At 35.6% G+C, this 12646-nt stretch overlaps 1 protein-coding gene across 2 annotated transcripts in view; it reads right to left on the bottom strand.

Annotated features, from left to right (window-relative positions):
* The window catches only part of VWDE (von Willebrand factor D and EGF domains), a 67209-nt gene that overhangs the window by 24390 nt on the left and 30173 nt on the right, over nt 1–12646 (bottom strand). For both annotated transcript variants that reach the window (XM_045793136.2, XM_045793137.2), the window contains exons 11-17: nt 12131–12339; nt 11034–11998; nt 8015–8151; nt 4306–4461; nt 4081–4185; nt 2423–2537; nt 236–486 (exon numbers count right to left, since the gene is read on the bottom strand). In XM_045793136.2, coding sequence (XP_045649092.2) covers nt 236–486; nt 2423–2537; nt 4081–4185; nt 4306–4461; nt 8015–8151; nt 11034–11998; nt 12131–12339 — 1938 coding nt within the window. The remainder of the gene's footprint in view (nt 1–235; nt 487–2422; nt 2538–4080; nt 4186–4305; nt 4462–8014; nt 8152–11033; nt 11999–12130; nt 12340–12646) is intronic.

Here is a 12646-nt window from a genome sequence, read left to right as displayed (position 1 = left end):
AGTTAAGTACAGGCGAAAATGATCTAGGAATTAGTCATTTAGCTCTGTGCTCTAGACTTGAGACTGTCCCTAAGATTTTAAATTCTGACAAAAACAGCACTTTGGCAGTTTAATTTTCCATAAAATGTTGAATAATTTAGTTCCTCTGCACAAATTAAGAACTATATTTTAAATTTAAAATAGATAGCAATATTGCTAATTAATTCAGTGGCATTTATGTAATGATAAATATTACCATAATCGTGACTCTTGTTTCAGCATTGCAGTCATCGTTAAAACGTAAAGTGAATTGCTGTGGAGTTTGGGACTCTGTTTTCCACATGAGAAGTCCTGTAGAGGAAACATTTGCTCCCTCAGGACCTGAGTCCAGGGTAAAATGGATGTCAGAACCTTCGGGATCCAAGGCCGTGAACTGGTACACAAAGTTCTCCCCCAAAAATGTCTGTAATTTGTTTTGTGGTACTTGAATCACCGGGGGTTGGTTGTCTGTCACAGAGAAAACATTTACTTTGTACTTGTGTAGAAAAAAAAAAAGGAAAGTACAATTCAAAGAGCTCCCACTGGAACATTTTGATGAAGTTCGACCTCTGCTAAAACTTCCATTACCTACCTTGGCTCTTTTTTTTACATTTGGAATAAATTCAATTGCATTCTTAGAAAATGTAAAAGTAACTGACAGGTTTAAGACTTCAAACTTTGCTACGAGAGTGTAAAAGCACTTTGAACAGAGCATAAAATACATAAACACATTTGCATTCCCCAGACCGGATGCCTTGCCTTTCCCGCCTGAAATTACTTCTCAATGTCCACCAACTCAACTGCTTGCTCTTTCACTCTCTCTTCTTCGTCCTTTACCCTTTTCAGCTTTACTTTCCTCCTTGACACCTTTTTTCTTTATTTCTCCTTTACTCTCCACGACGGGTTGTTCATTTGACTCCCCTGACTTCCTCACTGTACCTGTCTCCCCAGTTACTGGAGGTCATAGAGTCATAGCAACCCTCTGCTCCTCAGAGGTCTTTCTAGCTGCCAAGCTCACTTGCTGGAATGCTGGTTATTTCAGAGGACAGAGAGGGCTCCCTTTGTGCTCAAGTAATGTTTTAAAACATCTTTTTATATTGTCACTTTAAAAAATGTCCCCCTTCCTTGCCAACTGGTTTAACAGAGAGAAAGAACAGCCTTTTTCATTGCGCTGGGCACAAACACACTCCACTTGCATCAACAAAGCACTAATGCCAAGAGAATGTAGTTCGGGCTCCCATTCTGCCCTCATGTATCTTTACACAATTTACTGATTTCAATTTCCTTACCCCTCAATATGGGAAAGTTGGGACAGATGATATTTCCAACCCCTTGTATCCCTGAACATTGTAAATCTATGATGAGTCAGTCATACCAAAGCCATTAACAACATAGACACCAATTCAGAAATTATAGTGTGTTTCCTTTGTGTCTTGCACTAAATTCTCCAAATTTTCATTGTCTTCCCATAACAGCCCGTGAGTCTTGCACCTGAGCAATGAATCATCTGACAAATACTCTCACACAGTCATGAAATTTGTATATACAGTAATATATATATATAGTAATGCTACAAAGCTCAGTATAAATATAAGGCTTTATGACTCAGATAAAATTACATGGGGACGGCAACAGGGAGTAATTATATTTTGTCGTATTTTATGATGCCTGGTCTTTTGACTGAGGAAAGAGAATGAAGAAACATCTATGTGGAATTACATATAGCTGTATTTAAGGAAGTGAAGAAATTATATGGTACATGGCTATGATGTGGGGTGTTTTTTCCGGGTAGGACTAATATCCAGACATTATCTGGACCCACTATTATACTCATGGAGTCAAAGAATGGTAGGGCTGAAGGCACTCAATAGATTACTGAGTCCAGGTGATCTTATTCAACAGGTGATGAATGCATGGCCTCTAGAATTTAAATAGCTAAATGTCTTGTCACAAAACTAAAAAGAAGTGAGGCTAAGAATAGGATATAGAGCTTTGGTACCAAAGTAATGTTCTCTTTCCACTAAACCCACCAATGTTTACTGATGGATGTTTATGTACTTACATAGTACTTGAAAGCCTATTTTGTTAGTAGCTATTTGACTTGTACAAACTGTGTGTAACTGAATTAACCATTCCAATTTCTTCCATTAATAATTCACATTTGCTTTCAGTATCAAATATTAAAATAAAATCCCTACCCTATTGTAGTATAATCATAGAAATTACATAACATAACATTTCGAAAATCTTATATTACGTTCAAGAAAAGTAAATCATGCAGTTAGAAAAAGATCCTAAATTAAACACAGTGTTCATCTTATAATACATTTATGTAACTCATGGTTTAAAATCACTTAAAAATATCTTGTCGAGGAAATATTTGGATTAATAAAGATTAACTTACTTTCTAAAAATGACCAAGTAAATTTTGAAATTTTTGGTCTACAAATCAAACAAGGGCTGATAGGATTTTTATCTCCTTCAATGTAGCAGAGCCCATCAATAATGCAAACATTTTCCTAATGGAAATTTTAAAAAGAGAAAAACAATTAAGATGTTATAGTTAGTGTTTAGGAAAAAAATGTACATAGAAACTAGCACCATCTATGTTGGTGATTCCAGTGAAAGCATATTATAAGTCTGTTTTGGTTAGGAAACATTTTTTCATATGTCCTAATCATAAATGTATGTTAGAAAACAAATCATTCCCTTTTTGTGTAAATGCCTTTGGAACTGATCAATATGGAGGGAATAAGAAAATACATATATAGCTTTATCTCTGTGTAGCATTATAGCTTATAAATAACACAGAAGAAAACTTGTCTTTTCTTCTTGTTTTTTGTTTGTTTGTTTGCTTGTTTGTTTTGTTTTGTTTTACTACTAACTCAGTCTGGAAATGCTCTATTAATAAAGCAATGAAACAATTTTTCCCCTGCTCAGCTTATAGAAACACATCAGTTTATAGCTATTTTCCCTTGGTCTAGGAACCCACTATGTCCTCTGAACGTGGCGGAACTGAACCAGAACCATGATATAATTATCCACACTTGATATCCTTATACAAATTGTAGAAAGAGAGGCTTATCTACAAAGAAATAATGTTAAACGTAGCAATCATTTTCAACCCGGGAACACCAAATTTTGTTCAGCATATATAAACTTTGCCCATTTGACAAAATCTCCTCTGATGTCACTTAGAACACGACACAAAAATAAGAACAGAATAGCTCCAACAATATAAAACAATTGTGAATTATAACATTTTAAAAGTATCTATCATAAAACATGTGGAAATGGAATATTTTGGGGAAAGTAAAAATCAAACAACTTTTCAGAAACAGAAACTTCTTATTGATATGATCTAATTGCTAATCTCAAAGGAAGAAAGATTTAAAATGTAAAATAATACTTTAAAATTTATCTACATAAATATTATTTGATATGCTTCTCAGTTTTAAAGAGCCAAGTAATATTAGATCCATGGTATCTATTACATCAACAGCTGGCATGTGAGAGAGCTCTGTTGATAAACCCAACAGACCGGAGCTGGATGAATAGGGTGTGGCTGTGAGGATTCAGCTCTGGCTGGGCTCTTCTGTCATCCGTTCAGCGGGGGAGATTTGCAAGGTTCAATGAACTTAGTTGCCACAAAAAAAGCCCCTCCCTGTAGAAGTGCCAGCTTTATACATTTTACAAGCTCCATCCAAATGCACACCCCTAGTTACAAAGATTAGTTAACTCTCGAGAGACATTGTACCAGAAAATTATTACTATTTAAAAAGGAATATGTAGGAGTTAAAATTCAATCTGAATCTTCTCTTTTGAATTATTTTTAAGGAATAAACAACCTGCCACTTCAAAACATAAAAGGTAGAAACCTTCTCTTTGCCATTTCAACAACAGTTATGGGCAGAGTAACAATTTTAGTTAACCACATATAAACTTGAGAAAGTCTTTTCTCTATTAGTATTTCTGATATGAAGGTGAAAAAACTAATATGTCATTAAGGTAAATGAAAATACCTATCATATAAATGTGAAAATAAGTGAAAAAATTGCATACCTTTATAGTACACGAGTCCTTCCCATAGAGACCACAAACTTGACAAGCCCCATCATATATGATCATTATTCTGGGATTACTGAACCTATAACCATCATTAGATACCTGTAAGATGTAGTTTTATAATAAGATAATATATTCTAAATGTAGCTTCATAAATTCATTATGAAATGTTAATATATATTTACTTTGTTTATAAATATGAGAATATCTTTTCTTTTTTACCTTTAATTGCCACTTTGCAATTGGTTTCTCACCCATCAGATTCATGTTATCAGACTGTTGATCATCAGGGGGCAGCTGACAATCGATAGTTCTGCTATTTTGAAAAACAGTATGCGTGTAGACAGCTTTTCCAAGGACCCATTTACTGTTATTATACTAAAGGCATAATGAGAAGGCAATTAACCTCTGTTTAATTAAGGAAATTCCTTGCTAGTGAATTACTCGTAATCAAAATACAAATTTTAAATGTATGCCTGGTATAATGGAATATATACTAAAGTAATAAAAGTGACATCAACATTGAATTTGATATAGAACAATGAAAACCATATATGCTTAAATTTGATGTAAACTGCTTCTAATGCCTCACGCATTTCCTGTGGGTTCAAATCAAAGAAGTTACCAATATTGGTCATATATAATGAATCACCATATAATAAGTTTTACAGCAAGAGGAAACACATTTGACTATGTAGTTGAAACACAATGGATTGATTTGCTGCCCAGAAACTCATTTCTCCTGCAAAAGCTCCTAACCTTCTACTTCTACTTCAACTTGAAATTGCTCTATCTGGTTCCCAGAACCCTCTCATGTTCTTATATGACCCATCTTCCTGACTACACGCAACTGCTCTGGGGTGGATCTAAGCTGAGCCAATGCTTTGATTACTTGGGCTATTTTAACTTTGTACCAGAGGGCAAGTTGGGCCAGTCTGCTTCTGATGGCTTGAGGTGCAAGACTCAAAGTTATGGAGCTGTAGGTGGCTGTGTTTTTCACAATGTGGTGAAAGCTAGTATCTAGTAAAAGGGGAAAATGAAGCCTATAGAGAAAAAAAAGAACTGAGACAGATAAACACACACACATACAAATGCAGACATACTGAGTTTTCATGTGTTCAAGTCCCAAGTTCAAGTCACTCCTGAGAATTCAGCAATGACATTCTAATCCTGATTCTGTGAAAAACATACTGTTTTCATAAATAAATACCATTTTTGCTCAAGGTAGTTCAAATGAATTTATGTAACTTAAAATTTAATTCTAACCAGTTCACCCTGTTAAATAACTCAGTGGCATATCATACTTAACCTACACTTAAAGGATTATTTTTCAGTATAAAAATGCATTGGTGTCTAAAGAGGAAAAGCCAGAATAATTTTCTGGGTACTGGTAACCACATAGAAAACTAAAAGGGCATATTTTATTAACAATATTTTGATTTACAATTTTTAAAAAATTTATGACTGTGGAATGCTTTCAATTGCTCCGAAATGATCCAGGAACATCCTGATGCTTCTGTACTGAGGGTCAGCAGGAGATGGAAAAGAAGGCAAGAACATGCTTATCTGTGGCCAGCAGAAACGATCTTGTTAAGATTTGATAACTGAAAGATTAGGCCACAGTAGAAATCTCCATGTTTAAGGGGGTATGTACAGTCTGGCCCAACAGATAGGTCAGTTCAGTGGTCCCCCTCTAGTGGAGTGGGACTGACAAGAATGTCTTGGGGTAGTCATGATATGGACACTTAGATGGATACAGGGCTTTGTGTATTGAAATGAGACTTCAGCCAATGACTGGAAGTACAGAAATCATTTCCACCCATGTTTAGACAAGCCTACCCCAAACAAGGAATAAACAGAGTTCTATTTATTTTCCATTCATCAGTATTTTGTATCTGTATGTGCTGAGGGCTTTCTGATGAAAAAAGATCCAGAAGAAAAGACAGACAAATAAGATAACTTTAATATCACTGTAACCAAGATTCAAATAAAGCTTAATGAGAAAGAAGCCACTGACTCTAACACAGTCAAGGGAAGCTTCTCTTCCTGAAAGTAGAAGAGGAGACTGCTATTTGGATTCTGGGAGCAGAAATGGAGAGTGCTACTCAGCACTGGCTGGAGGGAATAGCAAGTGAAAGGCAGGGATGCCTGAGACAGCATGAGATTTTAGTAGAGCATATGCAGGAGGTTCAGGTTTGCAAAAATAGACAAGAGCTAGATCACAAAGGGCCATTCATTTCTAGGACAGCTACTTGGATTTAATCCTGTGAGTATTTAAAAATTGGATTCTGTAAAGTCCTGGCTGCTTTTCTAGTGGGGAGGGAGTGAAAGAAAGGATTGGGTGCTTGCATCTCTAGATAAAAACTTGTTTAAAATCACTGCTGCAAAAGTAGAAAAGAACATCTATAATATGCTACCTTTCATGCAAAAAGAAGGGATTTCTCTGTTCCTTTGTACAAAAGAAATGCAGTAAAGATAAACCAGAAAATAATGTGAGTGGATACCTTCAGGGGATAGATGGAAATGGGATGGAAAGAAAGGGTAATGGACAGAGGTACAGATGATAAGAGAGTGACATTTCTCTGTGTGTATCTTTCGTATGGTGCAAACGCTCAAAACCATGATAATACTTCGTATACTTTCCAAATAAGTAAATAGCTAAAATCAACCACAGTATGGAGGAAATTCAAAGTGGAATACAAATATTTCAAAATAAACCAAATTGCATTACAAATGAAATGCATAAATATCCTGAACAGGGTGCTAAAGAAAATTGCTAATCTAAGTAAGTTTGGTTTGGGCTAGTGAACATTGATATTTCTTTCTGTGGTTCCGTATAGTGTGTTAGAGAATTTCATAGTGTGCTTTTTATCAGATGTTTAGAAAAAGGAAGTAGTATGAGAATAAATATCACAGCAAATAATATATCTGAAAGTAAATACAAAGTGTACTTTTTCTTTCTTGGCAAATCACTTAATGGTAGTGTGAGGTCATACAATTTATTCTGCCATGAACAATATAATGTCTACTCTCCTGAGTAATACTAAGTGAATAAAATTATACATATATTCCACTTTCTACTGGGTGTCTTATTATTTCATTGGGATTAAAATATTTCATGGTTATTTAGAAAAGCTCTACTCAAAAAATCTGGAAATAAGCATACTTTTCTTGTATAATGATTTGATAAAGACAGATACAAAAGTTATTTCCTTCTTAAGTTCTCAATCTCAGGATCACATTTGGCTTTAGCAATTTAGAGAAAAAGTAAACAGAATGCTAAAATGTCATTTGCTGTTTTAAGTTTTCAGCTTATCCAAGTAGGTACTTTCAAAGAATTTTCCTTAAAATAAAAATCCACTTGAATAAAGAAAAGGAAGCCCATATAAATAACCATCAAAATAAGGTATAATTTGATATACCAGTGTTTAAAGTGAGTGATCATGTCTGTTGTTTGTGGTCCAAAGAAAGAAAAACATTATTTTCTTTTTGAAATCCATACTAAGGGAAATATAAAGGATAAGTACAATTAATCTTCAACTTTTTACTTTGTAAAGGGAACTGTTCATATCCCTATGCTCCATAAGTCGTACAGACTGTGTTGGATAAAAATGATCTCCATTCTTTGTGGTTTTACATTTCAATAAATACAGAGGCTTGCATATCAAGCTTAATATTATTTTAATTTCTTATTATGACTGGAATACTGAACCAATACAGCAATAAAAATTATATAAAATAGTTTAATAGAGTTAACAAATAAGGAAGAAGCTTTAAGGTCAAGCAACTTAACCATTTTCCTATTGGGCTCTCTGTGGATAGGACATCCTTTGGGACTATGTTACTAACTGACAGTCCAAATTAATCCAAGATAAAATTAATCTGAATAACTCATAAACTTAATTGTTTTTCAACACTAAAATTAACATACCTGCAGTTTAGTAACTTCACATTTAATTGAAGGTGATTCTTTGAAGCCTTGACCAAATACTCTCACTGTCATACAATTATATTCTCGAATATTACAGAATCCAGCATTCTCAAGTTCTATGATTTCAGGAGCCTTGTCTTTGGAAAGAATGACAAAACAAAGCGGACAAATTTTCTTTAATTCCAGAAAAATAAACTAATTATTTTCAAGGTCCAAATTAAAAGCATATGGAAAACAATATTTTGAAGTCTACTCCAAATATTAGTACATTAATTAAACTATTAAATAATAAGGGTAGTCTTGTGTTAAAAGAAGTGTGACCCACCATCAAGCCAATAAAAATACCATTAAAGATACTACCAGTGCTCAAATATACAGGTTTAATTAATGTTTTAATAATGTTTAATACCAATTATTTACAAGTATTAAAAATTACTACTACAATGACCTGTGTTTTATTCTTGCCATTTTGGTTTGTGCCATAGAGATGGGTTATAGAAAAAACACTTTGTAATAAAGTAGTATAATTAGCAATGTGATGTATTAAAATTTTTAAAAAAAATTTTTTTTTAAAGATTTTATTTATTTATTTGACAGAGATAGAGACAGCCAGTGAGAGAGGGAACACAAGCAGGGGGAGTGGGAGAGGAAGAAGCAGGCTCATAGCGGAGGAGCCTGACGTGGGGCTCGATCCCATAACGCCGGGATCACGCCCTGAGCCGAAGGCAGACGCTCAACCGCTGTGCCACCCAGGCGCCCCAAAATTTTTAAAAATTCTTAAACAGTAAAACAGTTATAAAATTTCATGAAACTGTTATTAATGTTTTTATGTATTATTGCTATCCTACATGCCACCAAAATCTTAGATGTACTTTCAATCACAGGAGAAAAAAAATTCTCCTAGCGTCAGAGTTAACTTATCTTCATATAGTTATATCTCTGCTTCTCGTTTTGGTAAGATAACACATTATCTGTATCCGCAAGATCTGGTTGTCAAATAGATAAATGCAGTATATAAAAGTAACTGAGTCCTCTAAGTATTGGCAAAAATCTAACTGAATATAAGTTTACTAGCAGTGAAATATAAAATCATAAATTCTGTACTCAGAACCCTAAAAATGTTTATGAAAATTAAAAATATGTACTTGGTAGTTTATTCTTTCATATTCAACAAATGTTAACTGACCAATTTCTATTTTTCTGGTGTTATTCTAGGTACTGGGGATATATGAACAGAAAAAAGTCCCTGCCTTCATAAAACTTACATTCTAATATAGGACGACGAAAAATAAACAAGTGAAAAATAAATATAAAGTGTATTGCATAAATGTTTTCAAGACTATGGAGAAAACTATATATTAACTCTATGAAGGGACATAAAGACTATGGGGTTGTGTGAAGAAAACTACTTTATTTTGAATGACCATGGAAGACGTCTCATACAATATGACATTTGAAGAGAGAAGAGAAGGAAGTCCATCATGAAGATATGTGTTGGAAGAATGCTCCAGTGGGAGGGAAAGTAAATGCAAAGGCTCTGAGGTAGGAGCAGGTTTGGCCTCTTTGAGAAACAGCAAAGCAACCACTTAAGAACACTGGGTGGTGGTGGGGGGGGGAGCAGTGAGCTGTGGAGAGAATGATAGATGAAATTCAGTGAGAGAGAAGGCTCCAATTGCATAGGGTCTTCCAGGCCATGGTAGGGAATATAGATTTTACTTGGAAGGAGAGGGGGAGCCACTAGAGGGATTCAAGCAGGAGTACTATGATCTCGTTATCATTTCAAAGGGGTCACTTTAGCTGCAGCATGGAGAATAAGCTTTGAGAGAATCTATAATAATCCAGGTGAGAGATAACAGTGGCTCAGACTAAGTTGTAGCAGGGAAAGAGATGAAAGTCATTGAAGCTAGAGCTGGATTTGCTACTAATGGATTAAGCATGAGGCATGAAAAAAAGAGGAAAAGTCAGAATGTCTACAAGTTTTTAACATGAACAGTCAGTGGAGTGAAGTTTGCATTTACTGAGATGGCAAAGTCTGCAGATGGAAAAGGGCGGGATGGTGGGGGCAGAAGGAAGGTCAGGAGTTACTAGTTACTAGTTACTAGTTTAATGTTTATTTATTTGAGAGAGAAAACAAGAGCAGGGGGATGGGCAGTGGGAAAGGGAGAAGCTGAGCAGGGAGCCTGATACAGGTTTGATCCCAGGACCCTGAGATCATGACCTGAGCTGAAGGCAGATGCTTAACCAAATGAGCTGCCCACGTGCCCCTCAAATTGATTTTTAAACATTTCTTTCTCTTATGGGGCACCTGGGTGGCTCAGTCGGTTAAGCCTTCAGCTCAGATCATGATCCCAGGGTCCTGGGATCAAGTCCCACATCCGGTTCCCTGCTTGGTAGGGAGTCTGCTTCACCCTCTGCTCATCCTTTCTCTCTCTCTCTCTCTCTCTCTCTCTCTCTCTCTCTCTCCCCCTCCTCTATCTCGCAAAAATAAATAAATAAATAAATCTAAAAAAAATGTTATTTCTTATATTGAGATACAATAGTTTGCCCCATCTAGGTGGACTAGAGAAAAATTAAGCAAACTGGTAAATTAGCAGAATATTAGAAACACATTACTCAAAAAACACTAAATTTGAGTTCTAGAAAAAACAATTATTCTCTACAACCAGAGGGACGAGCTGCGTGCAAAGACCCTGAGGTCAACAGAACTCGGCATTACAGAAACCAAAGTGGGTAGAGTGAAATGAGTGAGGGTTTTGGTTGTAGGGGATGAGTTTGAAGAGATACTGCATGCCTTATAGGCTTATGTTGTGCCTTATAGGCTATTACAAGTACCGGAGCTTTTACTCTGAGTAAGATGAGATGCTCTGGAAGGATTATTACTGTATCGATTAATTAATTTGGGTTCTTTTCCTTATATAATCTGAATAAACCCTGTTAAGATACTGAAGGTAAAAAAGAACAAAGAATTTCCATAATCAAATAACATACGCAATATCAGAGTTAGAGAGTACCCACTCACCATGTGAATCACTGCAGTCGTAGGAACTAAAGCCTGGGGAACATGCGCATCCCCATTCCATACACTGCCCATTGCCGCTGCATAAACTGGGGCATTTGAGTACGGAGAGAATGTCTTCAATTGACTTGCTGTATCCTTCTGTGTTATATTTCCCCTCTTCCAAAATTCTCTTTTCACATTCATTTTCTAACAGAGCCACACCTGCTTCTGCCCAGCTAAGATCATCTTTTAGGAGAACATCTTTAACACACATATCTACAGCACTGTCTAGGCTCTTGCCCAGAAAGGCAAGACAGTATCTTCCTATACTAGAGTTGGCAAGAGTCTGCTGGCACAGCGTCAAAGTGCCGAATTCAGTGAGACCAGAGGGTGTGGGCCATGTAGGGACAAACTCCTGGTGGACATCCTCAGTATGGTCCTCAGGGAAGAAATAAGTAAATTCTTCTAGGTCACTTTGGCTGAGACTTTGGAAAGCAAATACAGGCAGAAACTCATAAAAGTTTTGCCGTTTCCATCTGTTTTGTGGATCCCGCCTCATTTCCTGGCTGTGGCTACCCTGGTCCTGTGTATGTTTCCCATTGTTCAAAGTTTTTGGTGCCTCTTGTTTTTCATTTCCATGATGTTTTTGTAAATGTAACTCCAGTTTTGTTAGGTTCACATGCTTTTTTTCTTGAGGAAGGAAGTTCAAATTATTCTCTTCTCCAAATGTATACTCATTTATCCCTCTGATAAGAGCTTCTGAATTAATATACTCAGAGGTGACATCTAGTTCTGGTATCAAGAAAGAGAATTTGACATGTTTGAGATCTTTGCAACCTGAAACAATCTCTTGTTGAGAAGCACTGCCCAAATGATCAGAAGGATATAATGAATTAGTGTCCAATGAGCAGCTACAATAGGATAGCTTTCCAGGTGACGGCAGAGAAACTGGTGTTGTGTCAAACATGCTTTTCCCTGGCAAAATCCTTCCAGGTGAAAAACAGAAAAGAAAAGTAAATTGCACAAGAACATTGTTTCTCAGTAACGTGTTGCAAAAAACACAGAGTATTGTGTCACCACTCAGTACAGTAACACATGAAAATCACTTACTTTCTTACCTCCATTCATTAATAAAAGCAACACAATTATCAAAAGTTAGATCAATTTTTATCCCATTTTTATTATGGAAATCATTTTCTGGGTTTTCATCAAAGGTGCCACAAAGTCCCAAAGTGTTTCTGTAGTCTAGGCTAGGGGCTCTGATTGTTAAACTCATGCCCCATTCACTAAGATCAGCACGGATAAATGCTCCAGAAGAAAACCTGATCTGAAATACAGAAATACAGAAATAAAAGATGCTTAAACAATATTCAATATGGATTAAGAAAAAAACCTATTATTTGAGAAGAAACAAATTCCTTTATTCTTTCAATATAAAGAGAGAATACCGATTTTCTTCAGACTACAATTTTCCTTTTAATGCTATGTGTCAAACCAATGGCTTTTGCACTTTGCTGACTTGAAATTTGATCTCCATATGGATTTTTTATTGCAAAATATTGTTCAAGCTCCTTTCTTTTTAAACTAAGGTGAGGTATTTTATACAATCGAAACAGCTATAAATGTTGAGGATA

Source organism: Ursus americanus, chromosome 3 (genome assembly GCF_024610735.1).
Source record: "Ursus americanus isolate L20-20 chromosome 3, mUrsAme1.1.p, whole genome shotgun sequence".
In the NCBI taxonomy this organism is placed as follows: Eukaryota; Metazoa; Chordata; class Mammalia; order Carnivora; family Ursidae; genus Ursus; species Ursus americanus.
This window is presented reverse-complemented; position numbering and strand designations above follow the sequence as displayed.